General features: G+C 16.8%; 6 protein-coding genes across 6 annotated transcripts, besides 49 other annotated features; 4 read left to right on the top strand and 2 right to left on the bottom strand. All coding sequences in view use genetic code 6, as the record gives it.

The window, feature by feature from the left end:
• Positions 1-692: 692 nt before the first annotated feature.
• Positions 693-725: a microsatellite.
• A 41-nt stretch (positions 726-766) lies between these two features.
• Positions 767-843: a microsatellite.
• Positions 835-915: a microsatellite.
• Positions 843-915: a microsatellite.
• An 8-nt stretch (positions 916-923) lies between these two features.
• On the bottom strand, positions 924-2,139 carry IMG5_198170 (phosphatidylinositol 3-kinase catalytic subunit type 3, putative; the record flags this gene model as incomplete). Its single annotated transcript, XM_004024144.1, has 2 exons — positions 924-1,462; positions 1,617-2,139. The coding sequence occupies 2 exons, from the start codon at positions 2,137-2,139 to the stop codon at positions 924-926; spliced, it is 1,062 nt and encodes a 353-aa protein (XP_004024193.1).
• Positions 1,464-1,525: a microsatellite.
• Positions 2,140-3,535: 1,396 nt separating the features above from the next.
• Positions 3,536-3,598: a microsatellite.
• Positions 3,541-3,600: a microsatellite.
• A 1,919-nt stretch (positions 3,601-5,519) lies between these two features.
• Positions 5,520-5,553: a microsatellite.
• A 1,102-nt stretch (positions 5,554-6,655) lies between these two features.
• Positions 6,656-6,729: a microsatellite.
• A 1,378-nt stretch (positions 6,730-8,107) lies between these two features.
• Positions 8,108-9,560, top strand: IMG5_198160 (Rab6 GTPase activating GAPCenA, putative). Its single transcript, XM_004024143.1, has 4 exons — positions 8,108-8,260; positions 8,322-8,502; positions 8,694-9,200; positions 9,313-9,560. Exons 2-4 carry the CDS (start codon positions 8,401-8,403, stop codon positions 9,403-9,405), a joined length of 702 nt encoding a protein of 233 aa, XP_004024192.1. The 5' UTR covers positions 8,108-8,260; positions 8,322-8,400; the 3' UTR covers positions 9,406-9,560.
• Positions 8,279-8,318: a microsatellite.
• Positions 8,510-8,577: a microsatellite.
• Positions 9,207-9,260: a microsatellite.
• Positions 9,210-9,261: a microsatellite.
• Positions 9,210-9,289: a microsatellite.
• Positions 9,242-9,308: a microsatellite.
• Positions 9,245-9,307: a microsatellite.
• Positions 9,245-9,311: a microsatellite.
• A 23-nt stretch (positions 9,561-9,583) lies between the features above and the next one.
• Positions 9,584-9,627: a microsatellite.
• Positions 9,628-9,714: 87 nt separating this feature from the next.
• Positions 9,715-9,758: a microsatellite.
• Positions 9,759-10,333: 575 nt separating this feature from the next.
• On the top strand, positions 10,334-14,255 carry IMG5_198150 (tetrin c, putative; the record flags this gene model as incomplete). The annotated part of the gene is made up of 5 exons (XM_004024142.1): positions 10,334-12,096; positions 12,296-12,562; positions 13,040-13,060; positions 13,403-13,650; positions 13,773-14,255. The coding sequence occupies exons 1-5, from the start codon at positions 10,383-10,385 to the stop codon at positions 14,253-14,255; spliced, it is 2,733 nt and encodes a 910-aa protein (XP_004024191.1). The 5' UTR covers positions 10,334-10,382.
• Positions 12,100-12,281: a microsatellite.
• Positions 12,100-12,283: a microsatellite.
• Positions 12,101-12,139: a microsatellite.
• Positions 12,105-12,277: a microsatellite.
• Positions 12,107-12,169: a microsatellite.
• Positions 12,163-12,263: a microsatellite.
• Positions 12,167-12,275: a microsatellite.
• Positions 12,168-12,281: a microsatellite.
• Positions 12,200-12,275: a microsatellite.
• Positions 13,684-13,722: a microsatellite.
• A 31-nt stretch (positions 14,256-14,286) lies between the features above and the next one.
• Positions 14,287-14,355: a microsatellite.
• Positions 14,291-14,347: a microsatellite.
• Positions 14,356-14,484: 129 nt separating the features above from the next.
• Positions 14,485-14,542: a microsatellite.
• Positions 14,543-14,724: 182 nt separating this feature from the next.
• Positions 14,725-14,759: a microsatellite.
• Positions 14,760-14,910: 151 nt separating this feature from the next.
• Positions 14,911-14,955: a microsatellite.
• A 118-nt stretch (positions 14,956-15,073) lies between these two features.
• Positions 15,074-15,133: a microsatellite.
• Positions 15,084-15,130: a microsatellite.
• Positions 15,134-15,454: 321 nt separating the features above from the next.
• IMG5_198140 (hypothetical protein) lies at positions 15,455-16,740 on the bottom strand (the record flags this gene model as incomplete). The annotated part of the gene is made up of 3 exons (XM_004024141.1): positions 15,455-15,549; positions 15,596-16,516; positions 16,569-16,740. The coding sequence occupies 3 exons, from the start codon at positions 16,738-16,740 to the stop codon at positions 15,455-15,457; spliced, it is 1,188 nt and encodes a 395-aa protein (XP_004024190.1).
• Positions 16,739-16,818: a microsatellite.
• Positions 16,761-16,821: a microsatellite.
• Positions 16,767-16,821: a microsatellite.
• Positions 16,771-16,818: a microsatellite.
• An 863-nt stretch (positions 16,822-17,684) lies between the features above and the next one.
• Positions 17,685-20,251, top strand: IMG5_198130 (hypothetical protein; the record flags this gene model as incomplete). The annotated part of the gene is made up of 4 exons (XM_004024140.1): positions 17,685-18,810; positions 18,875-19,021; positions 19,062-19,233; positions 19,312-20,251. 4 exons carry the CDS (start codon positions 17,685-17,687, stop codon positions 20,249-20,251), a joined length of 2,385 nt encoding a protein of 794 aa, XP_004024189.1.
• Positions 20,252-21,443: 1,192 nt separating this feature from the next.
• Positions 21,444-21,503: a microsatellite.
• A 203-nt stretch (positions 21,504-21,706) lies between these two features.
• Positions 21,707-21,739: a microsatellite.
• Positions 21,713-21,752: a microsatellite.
• Positions 21,753-22,320: 568 nt separating this feature from the next.
• On the top strand, positions 22,321-23,931 carry IMG5_198120 (tRNA methyltransferase, putative; the record flags this gene model as incomplete). Its single annotated transcript, XM_004024139.1, has 8 exons — positions 22,321-22,368; positions 22,559-22,659; positions 22,710-22,824; positions 22,908-22,918; positions 22,966-23,049; positions 23,454-23,556; positions 23,712-23,798; positions 23,851-23,931. The coding sequence occupies 8 exons, from the start codon at positions 22,321-22,323 to the stop codon at positions 23,929-23,931; spliced, it is 630 nt and encodes a 209-aa protein (XP_004024188.1).
• Positions 23,051-23,093: a microsatellite.
• Positions 23,561-23,690: a microsatellite.
• Positions 23,592-23,704: a microsatellite.
• Positions 23,635-23,696: a microsatellite.
• Positions 23,646-23,700: a microsatellite.
• Positions 23,932-23,959: 28 nt separating the features above from the next.
• Positions 23,960-24,011: a microsatellite.
• Positions 24,012-24,258: the final 247 nt, after the last annotated feature.

Raw genomic sequence — 24,258 nt, 5'->3', positions numbered from 1 at the left:
AATTCTCAATTAGCTTTGGAAGTTATTAAAACGAAAAATGTTAAATTTAGATAAGGTTTTTTAAAAAAAATACTCATATTTTTTTGTAGAATTTTAATTATTTAATTAAAGCTTAGATTTTTAAAAAACAAAGTATATATAATGTATAATTATTTAATTTTTTTTTTTTTGTATATAGTATATAAGAATAGGTATATAGAAAATTGAATTAGGGCTAAAAAATAATAGTTATGTAACAGTATTTGCAGATGTATTATATAATAATTTAACTTAAGAGATAATAATCGAAAATTTAAAATGTATAATGAATGACAAATCTTAATTTATATAACTATTCTAGAATAAAATAAGATAAAAAAAAATAATTCTCTTTATACTTTTCTTTCCTTTTATTTTCGGAACGATTTTTTTTATACTAAAGCTATAAAAAATAATAAAAAAACAAATCAATAGAAAAAAAAGTGAACGCTTAGATTAATATAGACAAAAGATGTCTTAAATAACTGACATTTCTGATAATTTAAAGTGTAATGTATGTTTCGAAAATATAAAAAATATAATAATTAAACCCTGTAAACACTTATGTATATGTTATTAATGCTTATAATTAATAAAAAAATAAGAATGTCCTATATGTAAGCATAAAATAGAAGGTTATATAGAGTTATTTCTAAAATGAAAAATTAAAAAATTATATATATATATATATATATATATATATATATTATTTAATCTGAATTATTTAAATTTTATGTAATATTGATTTAAAATAAAACAAAAATAAAAAAAATAATAATTAAGATTAAATAAAACAAATAATAAAAAATAAAAAAAATATAAAAATATATATAATAATTAATATATATATAAATAAAAATATATATATATAAATATATATATATATATATATATATAATTTTATATCAATTTTTCCAATAACTTGACCACTAATGCATTATATCGAAAAGGAATGGAAAAAGTGCATTTACGCTTTAATCCAGAATACTTAAAAAATGTAATTCGGCATCAAAATCATTTTAATTTAAATTAAATTTCTCGACCATTTTTTCCAATGCTTGAAAGCTCATATCTTTAATACCTGAATTTATCATTAAATGGAACAAGTTAACAATAAATTTTCCATATTTTCTTAAATATATATAAGCATTAACACATTTTTTCTTAAATTCTTAATAAATAGGACTTTATAAACCTCCCATAGCTTCTACCATTTATTTACACAATTTAATCGGAGGCGGATATGGTTTAGGATCTTCCCCTAAAATAAACCCAAAGTCAATATGGAAAAATTTCCCTTAAGAATCAATCATTAAATTTTCTAAATGCCTATCTCCGATTCCCAAAAAATATGTGATTACGCAATATCCTGCACATGAAAGCATATAATTATTCATTAATTAAGAATTCGTTATTGAATTGAATAATTAATCTTCTTCTTCATCTTATTATTATTATTATTATTATTATTATTATTATTATTATTATTATTATTATTATTATTATTCTATCATTTATATTTTTTTTTATTTTTTCTTATAATATTGTATTATTATAATCTTACATTTATTTTTATATATAGCCTAATATAGTATCACTTTTTAATATGTCCTAAATAGTTGCTGCATTTGGTACAAATTCTACAAAACCATCATTTTTTGAACATGCTAGAACTTTATATGGTGTAAGCTTAAAATCTTATTTAACTCCTTTTAATAAAACATCCATTAAGTTAAAAATTTACATTACTAACTAATCTTATCTTAAATCATCTCCGTTTTTATAAATTAATTCAACTAAGCTTATTTTCTTTTCTAAGTTCTCATTATAATCTATTTCTTATGCTCTAAATGTTAGCTTAATTGGAGCCATAGCGCTTTTGAAAACACTAGATAATTAAGGAATATGATCTGTGAGTATAATTTTCGTATTTAAACAGAAAGGATGTTTTTCGAATTTAAAATCTTCCGAATTTAATTTTTCTTTGATTATATGAATTTATTATTACCTATCCTTTCCTTTTAAAATCTAAACTAAATTCTATAGTTTATCTCTAAAAGCTTATTATTATACAAGAACTTAATATATAACTTTATTATTTATCTATAATTTAGTTAACATTTACTAGAAAACTTACTAAAACCAACTCAATACTTTTTCATTGTTTTGGAAATTATCACCTATTTAAACAAAATTGTTATTATTATTAAATTCACATTCTACCTATAAATACCAATAAAACTAAGTCGCAATTTCAGTATTTTATTCACTTTTTTAAACTAAAAATTACGCTAAACAACTATTATCATATAAAAATGGTTCATATCTTAATGCTTAAGTTAATTAAAGTAAAAAAGACGAAATTTTATCATCGGAACATATTTTGAGTATTTCGCAGGCATATTTTCTTATTTAAATTACACTTCTGTAGGGTTTTTTTTCTTTTTTATTAATATAAATATCATTAGCACAAAAACAGCATGATAATAAATGCAAAGCATCTTCAAATTCACAAGGAATCCATTATTTTAATAATTTTAAAGCCTCTTCTTCTTATTTTGCTGAATTCCAATCTATTGAATGTAAAAATTTCACCAAAGCTTCGCCATTCTATAATAGATTATATCTATATTTATAAAAAAGGTGTTTTTCTTCCGCTGTTATTTCACCCAAAATAGGTTTTTTATTGAATTTTCGATTACAAGGAGCTCTTTTTTGGATGGAATTAACTCTTAAGGATTTTAATTGGAAATTTCTTTATTTTATTCTTAAATAAGATCATCTTATTAATAATAAAAATCAAAATCATACACAATAATATTGTTTTAAAAAGAATTTTCTTATATATTTTGTTTTTCGCGTTTTTTAAATACGTCTAATTCTTGAAAAAATAAATGATTGTCCTCATATTCTTTTATAAACTCAGGATTTTAAAAAATTACAGTATTTTCAAATTCATAAAAAAAAACTTCCAAAAAAGCAGCAGGAATTTTTTTAAACATAAAAAATATATTACTTTAAATTTCGTTTTTATCAATAACAAAATTTCTATTATTATTTAAAAAAAAATCTTAGTTTTTTTTCATTTTTTTAGAATTTTATATCATATTATTTGTTTTTTATAAGCAAGTATTTATTTATTCCAAATTCTACTCATTTATAATACCAGGAGTATATGTTTTATCAGGTAATTGATCAGGCCATATTAATAAATTAAACTTTCCCTATCTAAGTTTTTAATCTTCATCGAATAAACTTATTGTTGTACTACCTAAAGGATGCTTTGAATCATATTATTTATTTGCGCACCATATAGTTATTAGTATAATTGAATTTTACAATAAATCTTTATATTTAAAATTAAATATTATGTTTTTATCAAATTTTTGTTCTTTAGTAAAATAAGTATTTATTGTAGAATATATATTTAGATCATCAACGATTAATTATAATGTAAAAGAAAAATAAAATTCATTATACAATTCATCTTCTTCCTCTTAATCGTAAAAATATCTTTTATATTATATATAAAAATATATAAACATATATATATATAATATATATATTAAATATATATATAAAAAAAAATTATTACATTAATATATATATTTAAATATTTATATAATTGTATTTTATATATTTTATTAATTAGATATTAATTTTTTTTAAAACTACTATTAATAAAAATAAAATATAGAATATATTATTTAGCTTTATTTTAAAATCTTGATTTTAATTATTAGTTATATATGTTTATATATATATATATTTATTTTTTATATATACATATATATATATTTATAATTATTTATTTTAACTTTAAAATATTTTATTCGTCTTATATTGATGTTATTTCTAATTTAATTAAATGATTTTCTAATGCTGTATGTTTTATATAAGATCTTTCTTTTTATTTCATTTATTTTTATTTTTTTTTATTTTATATATATTTTTTTTAAAAATGTTTTATATTATAAAAAAACTTATTTTATTTTATTTATTATAATAATAAAATTTAAAAAATAATAATATTTTATTAAAAAAGTTATTCATAAAAAGTCATGCCTTTTTGTAATCTTAAATTCTAGCAAATAGATTATACAAATACTAATTCAATAGCAATTAATATAATTTTACTTTTTATATTATCTTTAAGTTTAATTTACTTAATAAGACATTTTTGGGGGTAAATATAATCTGTTTTAAACGATGATAATATTAAAAATGCATTTACAATAGCAATAAAAGTTAATTTACTTGAAATTACTTTATTCATATGTATAAAAATTAATAAAAAAAAAATATTTAATATTTCAATTAGATCTAATTTCAATTCATATTTATAATACTGTTATTTACTTTTAATATATATTAAAAGATGATTATTATTAAGAATATTATAACTAATTAATAAGATATATAAATTCGTATCAGTTTTTATAATTAATATTAGTATATTATACATTACTTATTATAGGTTATGTATCTAATATATGGTAAAATGATTATTTTATATTTTAAAAATAATTAATAATTTAAATTAGGATTTCTATTTTATAAAATATAAGTAATCATGAAAAAAGATTTTTATATCTGAAATATTTTCACTATATTTTTTTTGGAGTCGCATCTATAATTCTCTTAATTTTATTATTTTATCCTAATTTAGATTAATAATATTAGTATATTTTATTATATTTATTTATTTATATTTTTATGGAAATAGATAATGATTATTTTTTTAATTAAAAAGTTATATCTATACGTGTACTGTAACATTTACAATTGTATTTATTTTTATTTTCTGTTGTATATAATTGCTTAGAAGACTTAATAAAATTTAATAATCTAATAGTTTATTTAAAAAATAAGTACACTTTTATTATATTTTAATATTTATATTTTTTTAGTTAAAATTATGTTTGATTTCATTAGCTTTTTGTGGATTTTTGAGAGTCCTTTATAATTTTACAAGTTTATTCGGATTTCCTTAAAATTTTAAGGATTTTAATTATGATAAATGTAAAGATGATTCTGAAATAATATGGCATATAATTTTAATATAAAAATATATATTTTATATTATTTTTTTTTTGAAAGGCCTATGATACTTTTTTTTGTTTAATTATTAATAAATATAGTCCCTTAGTTTTTTATTATCTTTGTATTTTAACATTAGAAACCCAGTAATTATTATTAATTTTTGTATTTTTTTTATATATATAAAAATAATGTTTTATTGATTAGTAAAAAATAAAAGCAATATGCAATCAACTTTATTAATTAAAGATAAAAATACAGTATGAAAAATATGAAAAAGATAAGAGTTTTTAAATTTCTATTAATAAAATAAAAAAATTATATTATAAATTGCAATTACAAAACTTTTTTTTTTTTTTTTTATAAAAAAAAAAAAAAACTTATTTTGTCTCTTAAATATTTATATTTTTTTTTTAATTTTTGATAAAAATATATATAGATAACTTATTTTGATATATAATAATATAAATAATTAAAAAATATAAATATATTAAATTTTTTATTTTTAAATAATAATTATAATAATTTAATATTTTATAAAAAAAATTAAAATGTAAAGTAGAAATCGAAGTAAAAGATGTAATAATTAACAAAAAATATAAACATTTAAAAAATTTTAGATTTAAATAAACCTGAAATAAATAATTAAAGTTTATAAGAAGGATTAACCTTAGATAAATATTTCGGTTCAAGTTTCTAAGTAGTAGATTTAGGTATAATTAACAGTAATAATAATAATAGTAATAGTTAACAAAGAAATTCCACAAAATTAATGAACATAAAAGAAACCGAAAACAAAATAAACGAAACTGACGAGGAAAACGTTACATCGCAAAAATCTGGTGGATAATCTTTTAAAAAGCTAAAAAATAATAAAAATTATATTCACGATTCAATAATATATGAAAAATAAAAGGCTTAATAATTTGATGAAATAAAAAAAAATACTAGAAACAAATCCGAGAGTCCATGTTTGAACCCTCTTATGACACACAAAAGGAACGATATTAAATAAATAAACAATCTAAGAGTATCTATTAGTAAAGAGAACATAAAAGAAACACCTTTTTTATAAAGAAAGACACTATATGAAGATAAAAAATAGTTTAGGAGTTCTATTATTTATAATTATTATGGGAAAAATAAAAAAAAAATGTAAATGCCTTTAAATAAAAATAATAGTTATAAAACTGATATAGTAAATAATATTTCTAATTTAAACGAATTTAAATATTTTAAATAAATAAATGAGAAATGTGATAAATATATGAATGAAAATGAAAGGGTTAATTAGATTATACTTAAAGATGATATTGATTTTGTTAAAAAATATTCAGTTAAATTTAATTTAAATAATGAAGAATGTATATTTTTATTTTTATTTTATTTTATATTTCTTTTTTAAAAAAAAAGGTAAGTAATTACTTTAAAAAACAATTAAAATTAATAAATAAAATACATAAAAAAGAATAGAAACTCCTTCTAAATATTTATAAACATTTACAATACTAAAATAATTTTGACAAAATTATATAATAAAATTATAACTGATAAAAAAATATATAAATATATAAATGTATATAAAAATAATATAAATTAAAAATATATTTTTGTATATATTATATAATAAATATATATTTTTGTATATACTATAAAATATATATATTATTTATAAAAAGTATAATATTAGAAATAATTAAATATAAATTAATATTTACTTATACTTATGTGTAAATGTAATATCGACTTATTAAAATTAAATTCAAAAATATATTCATTAATTGGAAAAGGGATAATAATATTTGAAATAATAGTATATTTATATGCATTTAAAATCCTCCTCCTATAAATAATCCCAAGTATTTCCCCAAATATAATAATAGATAATATATTAACAACAATAATAATAATCCTATATGTATTTACACTAAGATCCTTATATATGTCAATAACCACAAAAAGTTATTCCCCAAAAACTCCTGATAGATTAATAAATACTTAAAAAAATTCGCAAGAAAGATACTGTAAAATTTGTCAAATTTACAAATAAAAAGACGATCATCATTGTTCAATGTGTAATAGATGTATATTTAGACTTGATCATCATTGTTTTTTTGTAGGATAATGTGTAGGAGATTATAATTATTTGTATTTTATTTCTTATGTATTTTATAGTTGTATTACTTGTTTTATGAGTTTATTATTATTTTCGAATGATATTTATTTATGTTATTAATTTTAGTTTGATGAGGTTTCTATAGATATTTTAGAACTTTTCTTTTTAGTTTTTATTTCAACTATTTTCTTTATATTTACTTTCGGACTTTTTATTTAACATATATATTATATTAGTAATGAAGTCACTTATTTGGAATATAGACACTAATTAAGAGCTATTAAAACTACTCCTTTTCAATTTCTTTTAATAGTTATAAAATTTCAGTTCAATTAAAAATTAGGACATTAGTTTAGAGAAAGATGGACTTAAATTTTTGGAAATTCTAATATTAGATCCATTTTTTTTCCTGATAAAATAGAAAATAATGAAAATAAATAAAAATGAGCTTTTATTTTATATTAATAAATTATATATTGATGAATATTTATTTTTTTTAAAAAAAAACATTATTATATTTTAATAAGTATTTTTATTTATATAAAATTATTATCTTATATTTTATATATATTTCTATTATTTTTTGAACTAATTAAGAAAAATTACTTTTATAATTTTTAACTATTTTTTATGTTTATATTTTATTAATTAAGCTGTATTATTATATATATATATATTTTTATAATTATTTGTTTCCTTTGAAAAATTATATTTTTTTTTTAAATTTCGCGTTAATTTATTCAATTATTTTTATTAATTTTTAAAAAATAATAAATTATAATTAAATAAATAACCAAAAAAAAAATATATAAAAATGAATAATCTATTTAACTCTTTGTTAAGTAAAAGTCAATTTAAAAATATAAAAATTTCACAAGAAAAGGATCACAAAGATTGGGAAATGCCTTAATTTGAAGACGATTTTTTTGATTTTATAGTACTTGATTAATAAGAAACTCAAAAGTGCTATCAAGACAAAGTACTTTCTAACAAGTAACTCTTAAAAATTATATCAAATGAATATCTTTAAAAGATAAACTAGGATTCAATATATAAAAGTTTATTATAAGGAATACCTTAATATATGTAAAAACCTATTTTTTATTAAAAAAAAAAATTATTTTAATAAAATAAATATTATTTTTAGAAGAAAAGATGTTTGGTTAATACTATCTAATGTTAATTAATAAAAATAAAAATACAAAGCATTTTTCAATTATAAAGAAATGTCAAATAAAGAGTGTGAATTAGATAATATAATAAAAAAAGATTTAAATCGTACATATAATGAGTACACATAAATTTTTGATACAAACAATAAAGAAAATGTAAAAAAATAATAAAATTAATAATAATATTAATAATAATAATATTAATAATAAAAAAATAATACTATTAATAATTTAAATAAATTTATAATTTAAAATTTTATTATAAATAATATTATTAATATATTTTCATAATTATAATACTATTTTATTAAATATCTTGTTATAATTTAAATTTTAATTAAAATAAGATTATTGATGAATAAAATAGACTTTAAAGAATACTAAGAGCATATTCCCATTTTGATAAAGAAGTAGGATATACAGGAGGTATGAATTTTATAGTTATTAGTTTACTTTTGAACTTAAACCCTTAAAATGACCGAGAAGTAGAAATAATAGATAATTCATTTGAAGAAAATGTATTTTGGATTTTCGTACATATCATGTTATAAAAAAACTGGAGACTATTGTTTTTAGATGGAACTCCTGGTATATTCTAAATTTTAGATAAATTTGATATAAAATTATAATAAGAATTACCTTAAATAAGGTAAAAAATTATTGATTGTGGTTTGAGTGTTTATATTTGTTTTCCTTAATATTTTTTCACGATTTTGTTGTATAATTCGCCTAAAAATTTTCAAAAAAGAGTTATTGATTTGTTCTTGTTTAAAGGTGAAGAAGCTTTAATGTAAATTATTATAAATATGCTTAATTTTTGCTAAGATATAATCCTTAAAATAGAAGATACAGAAGTTTTTTAAATATATATAAAAATATAAAATAATATATATAAATATATATATATATATATATTTTTTTATATTTTTATATATATTTATATGTTTTTATATATTTTTATTATAGGATATTATGTAGTTTTTAAGAAAAGGTATTATGATTAAATGCTAAAATATACTTAAATTTGAATAAGATGAGGAATAGTATTTAGTTTGTTGAATTTAAATAATATAATCCTTTATGTTAGGTTTTCATATTATTTAAGCTAATTAATTTATTATTAAAAAATTATATTTAAAAATATTTAAAGATAAAAAAATTATTAATTTAATATTTATTTTATTATTATATTTTTTTTAAAGATTTGTTTATTTAAAAAAAGATTTTTTAATATATGTAATATTTTTTATAAATAATTTAATTTTTTTAAGAAATATTTTATGTATTTGAAATTTTTATATTTTAATGAAATTTATTAAAATCATTTTTTTTTATAAAATTTATATATTAGTTTTTATTAAATTTGAATATTTTTTTCATTTAAATTTTTTTATTTTTTTTATATATATTTTAGTTTATAAAAATATTCTTAATATAACCATATTTAAAAAAAAAGATATTTAATTTTTTATATTAAAAACAAATTTATTTATTAAAAATAAAAAAATATTTTAAAAATTTATTTATTTATTTTTTTAATAAAAATAATATTTTCTTTTATTTAAATATTAATTTAATTTTTTTTATATTTAAGTATTATTATATATTAAATTTTTATAAAAATAATTATTTTATTATTATTTTATCTAATTTTATTACAAAACTATTGTTAAATGATTTTCGATTATATCAATAAAAAAATAAAACATATTTTTATTTAAAAAAAAAAAATGAAATTTTAATTTTTTAGAATTATTAACCAATCAATAAAAATTATATATAAAGATATATAGAATAAAAAAAATTAAAAAAAATATTAAATTTTATTATTTAAATAAACAAATAAAAACATAAACATAAAATTATATAAAATAATACTTCAATAAAAGAAAATTACAAAATATTAATAATATAACAATTAAAAAAAATAAAACTAAAAATAAAAATCAAATAAACAAAGCAAATATATAATTATATAAAAAAATACATATCAAAAAAAAAAAAGAAAGTAAATATACAAACAAAAAACTAAAAAAATGAGTATAATAAACAAATATAATCCTTCTCCAAACCGTTCTGTGAGTCCAATCCATTATGTGAAACCATCTTCATAATTCTACATTAATAAAATATCCCCATCCTAAAAACAAGTATATTATAAAAAAATGAATACAAGCCCCTAAAGGAACATCACTACATTTTAACAAGACGAAGTAGATTTATGGAAAAGTCGTTGTAATGAACTAGAATCTTCCTTATGTTAAGTAAATACTGATTTAGAACTAGCTAATTTTAAAGCTAAGAAAGCTAAAGATTTAGAAAGTCATGTAGATGAGATATTAAAGTAGAATGCTATACTAATAGGTGAGAATAATTAAATATCAAAATAATTTTCATAATAACGTACTGAATCTGACATATGGAAGAATAAATATGAGACTCAAATGAATACAATAATCTAACTAAAAGCAAACTACGAGAACGAAATAAAGAATTTAACAAACCAACTATAATAACAAAAGAAACTGTATGATTTATTACAACAAGAAAAATGTAATGAAGCTTAACAAAGTAAATAATAATTAATGGATGACAACTAAACTTAAATCGAGTCTATCAAAAGATCTCATTTTTCGAATATTTCCCTTTACGAGGAATAAGTTAGGAAAATAAAAGTCATTATAGATGATAGAGAAAAGGAAAATAATGAACTAAAAGAAAAAATTCAAGAAATAAATGACTATTGGGAATCAGAAAGTTTAAGAATTAATGATGACAAAGAAAAACTTAAATCGAAAATAGTCTAAAATGACCTTGATCATTTAAATGAAATCGAAAATCTCAAAAGAAGGTATGAGTATTTATCATTAGAGTAGGTGAATTCCCTTAAATAATTGCATTAGAGTGAGCTTGATGTTTTAGAAAGTGAATTGAATAAGTTAAAAAATTTACTCGAAATTAAAAATTAAGAAATTTAAAACCTTATTAATTAAAATAAATTACAAAAAAAGAATTTCGAAAATGAACTTGAAAGCATCAGGAATGAAAACTAGGCTCTTAAAGATAAAATACTAGAAAATAATATGATTAAAGAATCAGAAATTAACGATTTATAAGATAAACTAGCCTCATTGCATACTACTGATATTTAATAATTGAAAAAGCTTCATGAAAATCAAATAAATTCACTTACTTGTGAAAATTAAGACCTAAAAAAACTACTCTAGTCTAAAATAGAGGAATTAAATAACTAATTAAAAGAAAAATAAAATCAAAGAGATATCTAAAACTCTGCTATGGACCGTTTAAACAGTGAAATATAAACACTAAAGTTAAATCAATAAGTACTAGAGGAAGATAAAAAAAGAGATTACGAAGAATATACAAAATCTTTAGATAAAGCAAATTAAACTCACTAAGAATTTTAGTAATAACAATTAAAATAAATTTAATTTTTAGAAGGAGAAATAGAAAAAATAAAAGAAATTTTAGTGCATAAAAATAATGAATTAGATACTATTATTGCATAACATATAGCTGTAAAAGGAAATTTAGAAGTAGATATAAAAAATTTAAAAATAAACTAAAATGAATTGATGAATAAACTATAAAATTAAGAAGAAGAAAGTAATAAATAAATGAACGAATTAATCGATAAATGTATGTAAATAGAAGATTAAAAAAATGAAAAATGTAAAAAATACTAAGCTTAAGTAGGCTATTTAGAAAACGAAATAAAAAGAGCAAAAGGTATTATATATATATATATATATATATATATATATATATATATTTAATTATATACATATTTTTAACTATATATTTTTATTTATTTTGTATTTTTGTATTTTTATATTTTTGTATTTATTTTTTATTTTTATTTTTGTATATATATATTTTTTTAATTTTATATTTATTTTTATATTTATATATTTTTTCTAAATTCTAGAATATTTATTACTTAAAAGTGATGAAAATGATAATAATCTTTTACATAGAAATATTTAAGAAAATGAAAATAAGAAATTACTTTAAGAAATGAATTTTTTAAATAAACATTTAGTTGATTTGGAAAAATAAAAAGCTTAAGAAATTTAAGATTTAAGATAAAAACTTGAAAATTCTAACAATTTTGCTATTAATTCTATTAAAAATACTCATTCTAATTAAATTGAAATCTTATCTACTGAAGTTTAAGATTTGAAAGAAGTTATATGTAATAAAAACAAATAAATTAATGAAATGATATAAAAATATTAATAATTGGAAAAATATTTCACTGATTCTAATTCAACACAGACTAAAATTTAAGATTATGAAAAAAAACTTAGTTAATTATGTGCTGAAAATGCCACTAATAAAAATTTGTATGATGTATATATTTAAACAAATCAAAGATAACCTTAATATGGTTCAGGAAAAACTCTAGTTGCTAATAATAATAGTCATATTTCTTCCTTAAATAAAAAAGAATGATTATTTAATTTTTAAGTTTAGTTATTATTATTTACAAAAATTAAATTTATATATAACGTTATATTATTTTATAATTTCATGAAAAATTTTAAAAGATTTTTTTATAAAAAATAAAAAATTCAATTTTTTATTTTTTTTTATAATAAATAAAAATTAAATTTACTTTTAATAATCAATAATTTTTATTTTTTTTTTAATTATTTATACATAAAAAAAGCTATTAATTAAAATAAAAAAGGTATATATATACGATTTTTTTTTTTTTTAAAAAAAAATATTTATGGGAAATTGTGCATAAACATGCTACTTTAATAGCAAAGAAAGCGAAATAAAAATAGCAAATAATAATATAGAAAATAAAGAAAACACTAAAAAAGCTGAAAAAGCCGAATTAATAAGAACAATAGAAAACAAGCAAACGATACAATAAAAAAATATTCAAAATAACGATAATAATACAATTTAAAATACTGATTATTAAAACAAATCTGAAAAATATATATCCGAAACAAACATAGAGAAAATAAACAGCAGAATAATACTTAAACAAGAAAAAAGCTTAAATAAATATAATTATAAGGTGGTATTAAATATGAAGGAGAATGGTTAAATGGTTTAAGGGATGGTCATGGTATATAAATATGGCCCAATGGTACAAAATATGAAGGCAATTGGAGTGAGGACAAAAGCACAGGATATGGAAAACTAACACACGCAGATGGTGATATATATGAAGGAGAATGGCTCGATGATAAAGCAAATGGAAATGGAATTTATTATCATATAAATGGTGCTAAATATGAAGGAGAATGGAAAGATGATAAATAAGTTAAATAATATATTTATATTAAAATTGTTTATAAAACATTATAAATACAAAAAAAAAAGTTATAATACAAATAAATATAAATAATTTTATTTCTTAATAAATATATATATATATAATAAAGTATGGGAAAGGTGTAGAAACATGGCCTGACGGAGCTAAATATATAGGAGATTATGCAAACGGATAAAAACATGGCAATGGATATTTATAATTTTCTGATAAATCTGAATATAAAGGAGATTTTAAAAATAATGTTATTTAAGGATTCGGGGTTTATAAATGGCCTGACGGAAGGGTATATGAAGGATAATGGGTTTAAAATAAAATGAGTGGATAAGGAACTATAAAATGGCCTGACGGGAAAATATATAAAGGGAATTATGAAGATGATAAGAAATAAGGATTTGGTATTTTTTAATGGGTTGATGGAAGAAAATATATAGGAAATTGGAAATAAGGAAAATAACATGGATTAGGTTTGTAAATATCAAAAGATGGAGAAAAAAAATATGGAGAATGGTATGAAGGAAAAAGAATTAAAGTTTTTACAAGCGATGAGATAGAGAAACTTAAATAAGAAGGTAAATTAAATTTTTAAGATTGAACATTTTAAAGATATGTGAGAAAAATTAATTTATTTATATATATAAATATAATAAATATATATATATATATATATATATATTAATATTATATGTATTAATTATTGAGTGTATATTATGCAGTTTTAAATAATATATATATAATTTATATTTTGTATATAATAAAATTTAAACATATAATATATTTTAATTTCATAAGAAAATATAATATTTATTAAAATTTATTGATAAATATATATATATATATATATATATATATATATATATATATATATATATCTATCTATATGTATTTTAACGTATGTATAAATAAAATTAATATAATGTAATATTATATTATATAAAAATACTTAATAAATAAAAATTTAAAAATGTTTTTTATTTTATTAATTTTATTATTATGATTTATTTATTTTTTTTAAAAAAAATTATATTAATTTTTATATAATTATTTAAAAAAAATGTATTTATTTTTTATTAAAATTAATTTTTATAAAATATAATTTCGTCCAAATTTAAAATAAACATATTTTATGAGATTATTTATAAAATCTCTTAACATATATTATAAGATATGAAGATAAAAGATATAAACTAAACAAAACATAAAAAAGCAAAATTAATAAAATATTATAATTAAAAAAATATATTAAAACTTAAATATGATAAAAATAAAAATAAATTTAATTAAAATAAAATAAAATGCTTTCACTTTTAGTAAAAAAAATAATTAATATATATATATTAATGAAAATGAAAATGAAAATTATAAAATATATAAATATAAATTAATATATACAATATATTGATTTATATTTTCTTTTAATTATAAATTTATAAAATTTAATAAATTTATATTTAAAATTTTAATATTTAATATAGTCTATATATATATAGTATACAATTTTAATAATTTTTTTGTTAAATATAAATATATATTCTTAATCTTAATTCATTTATTTTAAATATAGTTTATTACTTTATAATATTTTGTTTATATAAATATTTAAGTTATTAAAAAAGATATATTTTTATATATAATTAATTTTTTAAAAGAAACTATTATATAGTGTATATTAACAAAACAAATTACAATAAAAATAAATAATCTTTTTTTAAATTTAAAATACAAAAAAAAAAAAAAAAATATAAAAAAAGTTTAAACATAAATATAAATATATATATTTATTTTTATTCATCATCATAAATCTTTTCTTATACTAAAATCAGGAATTTAACTATCCGCTAATCTTTTAAATCTAGCATCACCTCCATTTATTTTATCGAATGTTTTTTCTAATAATAAAAATAAATTAAAAATTAAAATAAAAAAATTAATTACATAATTCATTAACAGTAAGATCTCCTTCATGATCAATAAATCTTTTTCTTTTTCCTGGATTAATGATAACAACTTTAGGTTTATTTTCAAATCCAAATAACACTGCCCATTTTTATTCTATAGAACAATCAAGCCACATGAACTTATATTAGATACCCCTTTCGATTTTTCTATCATATAACTAATGTAAATTCTTAAGTACATCAATTTATTTCTACTAAGGTCTACCTGAGCTTAATAAAACAACACAAAGTATACCTTCTTATCCCAGACAGATATCTCTATTAGATTTAATATGAATTTCAGGAACAACTTCACTTAACCAAGGTTTAGTCGCTGAACTTTCTTGATTACCTCCTGGTACAAAAGTTTACGAATAGACGTTTAAGAATTCAAAGATGGGTTAATATTTCATTTCTCCTTTATATATAATTGGTTTTTTTTCTGTATTTATTAAAACTATAACAGATGGGAATTTTCTAATATTATATTTTTAAACTACTAATTCTTCTGTATGTCTTACAATACCCAAAAATAATTTGCCTTCAAAAGAAACAGAAAGTGCTTTATAAATAATAGGATTGCCTGTTTTATCTGTGAACAATAATACTTTTGGAACAGCCTCATGTTCTTTTACGAATGTATCGATGTTTGCACTAGTTATTTCTACTGAATTATCATGTAGATATCTCGCACTTAATTTCAAAACGGCCTATGTGTTTAATTCACGGGAAGGAACTTCAACGTCTACAGATGGTAAAGGAGTTGGGGGATAAACTCTTACAGTAGGGAATTAAGTTATTCTTTCTTTCTCACAAATATTCGAATCAGCATCACAATCTACAGCTCCGATTTTAAATACTCCTCTATATTCAGAGGAGAATTAATCGAGATCTTTAGCAAATTTAGGGGAATGTCCATCTTTTTTTATATTTTTTAGTTTATTTTTATTTTTTTAAAATGTTTTTTTTACCAGAGTGTTTGTAAAAATGTATTATTGATACATATTTGGATGTGTCCCGGAGCTTTTAGACTTGCTTTTGGAAATTTAATTGGGTTATTCTTTATACATATGATCTGTTGTGGTCGTATAAAGGTTTGGTTAATACTATGGATAGTAATAATAAAATTATTAAGACTTTCATTTTTTTATTTATATATTAAATATTTGTATTTTATTTTTTATTTATTATGTATTTTATTTTATTATTATTTTATTTATTTTAATGCAAATTTTTAAAAATTAAAGATAAATAATATATATATATATATATATATATTTAATTGAAATTGAATTATATATTAGAACGTGTAAATTAAATATAGATTCTATAATAAAAATAAATAAATTTAATTTACTTCTAGAAATTAATAAAAAAATAAATATGCATATATATGTATATATTTATATTTTAAAAAAAATAAGTAAAAAAATCTTAAATTTATATAAATTAAACAGATGCAACTTGTATATTAATATATGATTTGATTACTTATTGTATTTAAAATATTGATTTCATAAAATTTATTTTTTATTTATCCTGTCAAAATAATTTAATTTATAATCATCAGTCAAAATGTTTTTTTTTTTAAAAAAAACACGTAATTTCTTTAAATACTATAATATTATTTATATATTTATTTAAAAGCATTACAATTTTTATTTTGTATATTTGTATGTATAAATAAATTTAAATATACTAAATATTCAATTAATTATATAGTAAAATATGTATCCCACTATTAAATCAAAATAAAGAAATATATATAAAAGGAAATCTTTATTTTATAGTTGTTACAAATTATAATAAAAATAAAGAATTATTTAATTAAAAAATATTATAATTATTATTATTTAATGTTTTTTTATTTTTTTATTTTTTTTTTTAAAAAAATAATTGATAATACATTAATTTTTTATATATAATATATTTAATTATATAATAAAATATTTTTACTATAGAATTTCTTTTTTTATTTTTATAAATACTTGCATTAAATAAAAATTATTATTTTTTTTATTTTGATATAAAAAACAAGCAAAACTAAAAAAAATCTCTTAATTTCTCAATAAAATATAATGGAACAAATGTTAACCGAAAAACCTTTAAAATTAGAATGCATTGTAAAATTCGAACCTTTTTTTCAAAAATAAGGTGATAATTTTGTCTCTTGTAAAGAATTAGAATTAGTCAATACAAAAATAATATAAGACTTACAAATATCCTAAAATTAAATAAAAGTATAATTACAAGAAAAATTATAATAAAAAATATCATTTATCGATTGTAAAAAAGAAGAGGATATTTATAAAAACCAAATTTAAGTTTTTTCTTTAGGCTCTGAATAATTAATTAGGAAAGAAATATCAAAATAAATAACCTAATTTTACTAAAAATAAAAAAATTAATTATGTAAAGAAATTAATACATAAAATGATAGGGAAAAAGGGAATTAAATTATCTTAAATTTATTAAATAATTCAGAAAATAGAATAATAAATATAAAAAATCATGTTGAAAATTTCATAAAAATATTAAAAAATAGATATTTTTAAACAAAACCAATTAATTTAAATCATAACGATTTATCCATTATTAATGATAAGAGTTATTTTTTATAAAAAAATTAAAAACAAATTTTATTTTTGTAAAAAATTCGAAAAATTATAAATCTATTAAATATTTTAGGGCATATTAAAGTTTTTATGCCGACAAACAGATTTTTATTATTTTGGAATATGCTTTATTGTTTTATAGTCTCATGTTTTTTATATTTTTATTCGATTTTGTTATTTTTTAATTATGATTTTGAGGAAAACATAGTTTCAATGAGACTTTTTATTGTTATTATTTGTATATTTTTAATAGACATTTTAATTAATTTTAATACTGCTTTTTTTTAGAATGATTAGTTGATTTGTTATAGAAAAAAAATTGCTTTTAAATACTTATAGTCTTTTTTTTTTACGGATTTTTTGAGTTCTTTAGTACTTTTTTAAAAAATTATTTTTTAGCAAAATAATAAGTGTTTAGTTCATAATCCTGAAAACGAATTAGGTCTATTTTTATTTGATCTGATTATTTTTTTTAAAGGATTCGATATATTAAGAAAAAAATAAAATGTAGAATGTATCATTACACTCAAAGAGTATTAAAAATTAATTCTTAAATTGATTGATTTAATAATTTTAATTATAGTAGTTGCACATTTAGGTTTACATTAATTTTTTATTTTATATAAAATAATTTTTAATTAAAAAATATTATATATATTTAGTGTGTATTTTATGGCATGGATTAGGCATTTATGAAGAAAAATATAATTTTGATATTTCTTGGCTATCTAAATATAGTTTAGTAGGACAAAATTGGTAAATAAGATATATTTATTCATTATATTGGTCAATAACTACAATGACAACAAGTAATATATATATAAACTATATTATTTAAAAATAAATAAGTCGGATATGGAGATATTACGCCTTAAAATCCTTACGAAGTGTTTTTTGTATCAGTTAATATGATTTTTACAAGTTGTCTTTTTGCCTATTCTATTAATAATATAGGTATGATATTATAAGAAATAGAAAAATAATCAAAAGAATTAAATTAAAACATAAGTATAATTCAAAGGTTTTTAATAAATAAAAAAATAAAACAAATTATATATATTTATAATATTTTCTACACATTATTTATAATTAAAAAAAGATACCTAGATAGAAAAAATGTAAACGCGAATTTAAAAAGTCGAGTAAGAAATTATTTAATATTTTTATAAGAAGAACAAAAAGATCGTGATAAAGAATCAGAAGACCGTATATTGGATAAATTATCAAATAGATTAAGAGATGAAATAACATAGGAAATAAACTCAAATATATTAAAAAAATATAATGTTTTTTATGAAAATTTTACTTAATAAACCATAAAAAAAGTAATTTATATAATGAATGAGATACTTATATAGCCTAATTAAGTTATTTTTAAGGATAATGAATACGATAACTAATCTATATATTTCATTTAAAGTGGGAATATAGAAATATTTCATTACAATTTATTCGAGAAAAACCATAGCGTTATCAAATAATTAAGCTCAGGTGATTTCTTTGGAGAAATTTCATTTTTTTCGGGTTTGCCAAGAAAAGCTTCCGCAAGAAGTTTAAATTTATCAACTTTATACAAAATAGATAGAGATTAACTCATTTATATTTTGAATTAAAATTAAACCGATTTCGAAAGGTTTAAAATGATATAAGAATAAATTGTTTTTTAGAATGATTATTCTACGATCTAAATGAAATGTTATTCATGTAAAATACCAGGACATATGGCATAGAATTGTCCTAAATTACATTAAATTTTTGATAAGCAATTCCTTATTTTAAAAAATAACTTTTCATAACCCTAAACAAGATAAAATATTTCATATTAATAATTTAAAAAAAGAAAGAATATAATCCTAAGTAAATAAAAAACAAACAATAATAATAATAATATATTATATGTTAGATAATTAATAAAATTCAATCCTGATAATATAAAGAAACTTAAATTTAATGCATAATTTATGAAATCAAACATAATGGCGTTATTTGAGAGTGATGAAGGAGATAATGAGGGTACTTTATACTGGATCAGAAAGTGAATCTATATCATAATAATAAAGTAGTAGTAAAATTAAAAATAATGAATTTTTGAATTCCAATAACTCATTATAAGATCCTTAAACATAAAATAAAATTCTTAGTCTAGAATAAATACAATAATAATCTTATATAAAAGAGGAAATATCAAATCAAAGTAAAATGCCATCAATAGATAAAGATTCAAACTCCGTAAATAATTCTTAATAATAATAATAATATCCAGAAACATTTAACGCTAGTAATCTAAACCATAAAATATAACCTAAACCAATACAAAATAGCAGATAAATTACATATTAAATGGAATAAAATTAATAGGAAATTATTTCAATATAACCTTCAAATTAGTAAAAATAATAATAATAATAGAGTTTTGTTCGTAAAAAGGAAAAATAAAGAACTTAAATTCAAAATGGAAATACTTAAATAGATCCTGCTATATAAGTTGCTTAAGATTTATTAAATTATGTAAAAGTTTAACATGAGAATAGTTTTTCTACATTAAATAATGAAAATAAATCTATGGAGGAATTTAAACGATAGAATTCATAAAAGAAGAAATCTTAAATTTAACAAAAATTCAATTCAATTAAAAAATAAGAATAAAATATTAACAATTCTTTAAAGAATAATGAAAATATTAAAAAAGAATCTACTAAGGATGATTAAAAAATAGAAAACTAATAAAATAATATTTTGTAATAAAATGCAATATATAATTAAGCTTTATCGGTATAAAACTATAGTTATTAAAGTATTTTAGATATGGCTTCTTCCTATTAAAGTTTATAGGATACCCAAAATTAAGTATAAAATTCGGTATTGTCATTTATTAAGTAATTTTCTCACAAGTAAAGTTTATTAAAAACCTAAAGCTCACATTTTGATTAGTTTAATAATTGTATGGATTATTTTGATTAGTTGAAGAATTTTAATAAATTTTTTCCGCATAATAATTTCGATAAAATTATGGATAAAATTAAAAGTTAACAAATGTAGTTAAAAATTTAAAAGAAAATGAATAAAAATTAAAAAATTAATAAAAGAAGAGGAAATATAATTAAAAATGAATTAGATTTAAACGGTATTAATCCAGAAATGTTCTCTTCTTTTAAAAATAATATTACTTCGGTTTCTTATGGAGTTGGGATTAAAAAAAATAAGTAAACTCCTATTATATATTAAAAATGATTTATATTCTTTATGTTTATATTTATTATGTATATATATTTATATATATTTATTTTATTAATTACTATTTATAATTATGTAAAAATTTCACATATATATAAGTTTCTGTTTTATATGAATATAATTTATACTGTTTTTTATATTTAAAAAGTTTTTAAATTTTAAAGATAAATATATTTTATAATAAAAATATTAATATTATTTTCATAAAAACATATACAATATTTTCTTTTAATAAATACATATATATAATTATAATATCATTAATCATATTTTTATTTTAATTATATTTTTATATATTATTTATATCATCTTTATTTATTTTTATTCTGTTAGGAAGTATTTCTTTCATATTTTTAATATATGAGTAAAATTAAAGAATTTATTAATACATATATTTAATCAAATTTAAAAATAGGTTATATTTTTGCTATTTTTGTTATTTTTGTTTTATTTTTTTTGTTAAAATATGCTATTATATTAATACATATATTTTTATTTTTTATTATATAATTAAATTATGTTTGTGTTTTTTTCTCTATTAAACATATTAATATTATTTTTAAATTAATTTATCTTAAAAGTATTTAAATTTATTTTTAATAAATTGTGTTTTTAATATCGCTTCTAAATCCATAGTTTAAGTTTTAATTTTGTCAATATATCAATTATTATATTTTATAAATTAAATAAAAATAATTATTTTTAATTTAAAATATTTCCTTAAATTACGTTTATCTATTTATATTTTAATAAATTAACTAATTTTAGTTGATAATTTCGTATACTGAAATATATATATATAATTAATTACAAAATTATCCATATTAAATTACATATAAATATATTTAGATATTAAATATATTTTTTATTTTTTATGGAAACAGAAATTGAAACATAATAAAAAGTTTAAGATTGCCACTAAGTATAATATTAAAATTAGAATTAGGATAATATTATAAATGAGAAAGATTTCGTTTTATTAATTGATAATAGAGATAATCGAAAAATAGTTAATTTAAAAGAAAATAGGTATAAATAATAATAAATATATTAATATAATTTATTTTTCTAGAAAATTAAAGTGGAGAAAAAAAAATATAAATATAAAGTAGATTGTAGGTTATGAATATAATAAAGTATTTGAATTTTCAGATGATAAAATTAAATATGATAACAAAAATTTTAATGAATTTTATAATTATGAAGAGGCATTGTATTAATTAAAAAATATATATTTAATAAACTAAAAAATAATAAAAATAGTGAAGATGAATAATAAATAGATAAAGATAATAGAAATATGTTTGCAGATTAAAGTGTATAAAAATTAAGCCCTGAAGAAATTGAATAAATGAAAAAAGACGAAAGCATTTCAAAAGTAGATTTAATAAAAATAATTTAAGAAAACAACTAAAAATTTAATCAAAGAACAGCATTTTCAAAAGAAAAATATTTAAAAAGAAAAAAGAAAAGTAAATATCTAAATTTTTTAAATAATAATTCAAATATATGAATAAAGGTATTGCTTTTATTTTACAGTTTTAAAAACCACACCATTAAATGTAATAGAAACACTATTTAAAGAAAATCCAAAATTAGTCAAGTATTAAATAAAATATATTATATAAATATATATATATATATATAAATAATATTAAAATAATATATATTTATTATAGTTATATGAGAGGTGATAGTTTTAGTATATTTATGCATTATGCTAATTTATTCTAAGGAGCTAATGTAGCTTTATTTGATAATACAAAAGGTGCTATTTTAGGCGCATCAGTATTAAGGTTAAATGGAAAAGGAAAAATACATTATTTTAAATAAAAAATTCCTTTTCATTAAATAACATGTTATTCTTAAATGAATATACCTAAAGAATTAGGAGATTAGTCTATATAATTTAGAGATGCTAATTAAGTTGTAGAAAAAAAAGAAGATAAGTTTACCCAGTTTATAAAAATATATATTTGAATATAATATATATTTTTCATTTTATAGTCTTTTGATTGTTGGAGATTTCGATGTTTTAGAAATTATTACAAAAATGAATGATTTATTAATTCCTAATGCAACAGTTATTGCTTATTCAAATTATTTAGAAGTAGATTTATATATAAATATAAATATATATATATATATTTATATATTTATATATTTATATATTTATATATTTATATACTTATCTATTAATATTTATTTTTATTTATATATTATTAATTTTTATTTTTATATATTATTTTTTATTATTTTATTCAGAATTTGATTTAACCTTCTGAATATATGCTTAAATTAAAAAATTATATAAATGTTAGAGTTTTTGATATTTTTATGAGATAATATTAAGTATATTATTTATATATATAAATTATCATTAAATTTTTTTTTTTACATTAAGGTTCTAAAAAACAGAACACATCCTTTTATTAATATGAGTGGATTTAGTGGTTATATTTTAAGTGCTTATAAAGTTTTTTGAAAATTAAAAAGTATATTTATTCATATCAATATTTTTTTAATTTATTAAATTTTTTTATTTTTTATACTTTTATTATTTTTAAATTTCATACCTAATTGTTAAATTTTAGTTAAGTAATTTTACTTTTTCTCTTTCAATAAAATTCCTAAAATATAATAAAAACAACTTTAACAAAATTTTAAATTCTTATAAGAAAAAATGTTAAATCAATTTTAATTTTCATACAATAGTGTTTTACTCCATTATTAATTTTAAAAACTTTAATTAAGATTTATATTAATTGATTTTTTTATAATTTTTAAAGATTTTTTTAATTATTTCACCTCA

The sequence above is a fragment of the Ichthyophthirius multifiliis genome, assembly GCF_000220395.1.
Source record: "Ichthyophthirius multifiliis unplaced genomic scaffold scaff_1120509251408, whole genome shotgun sequence".
Classification (NCBI taxonomy): Eukaryota; Ciliophora; class Oligohymenophorea; order Hymenostomatida; genus Ichthyophthirius; species Ichthyophthirius multifiliis.
This window is presented reverse-complemented; position numbering and strand designations above follow the sequence as displayed.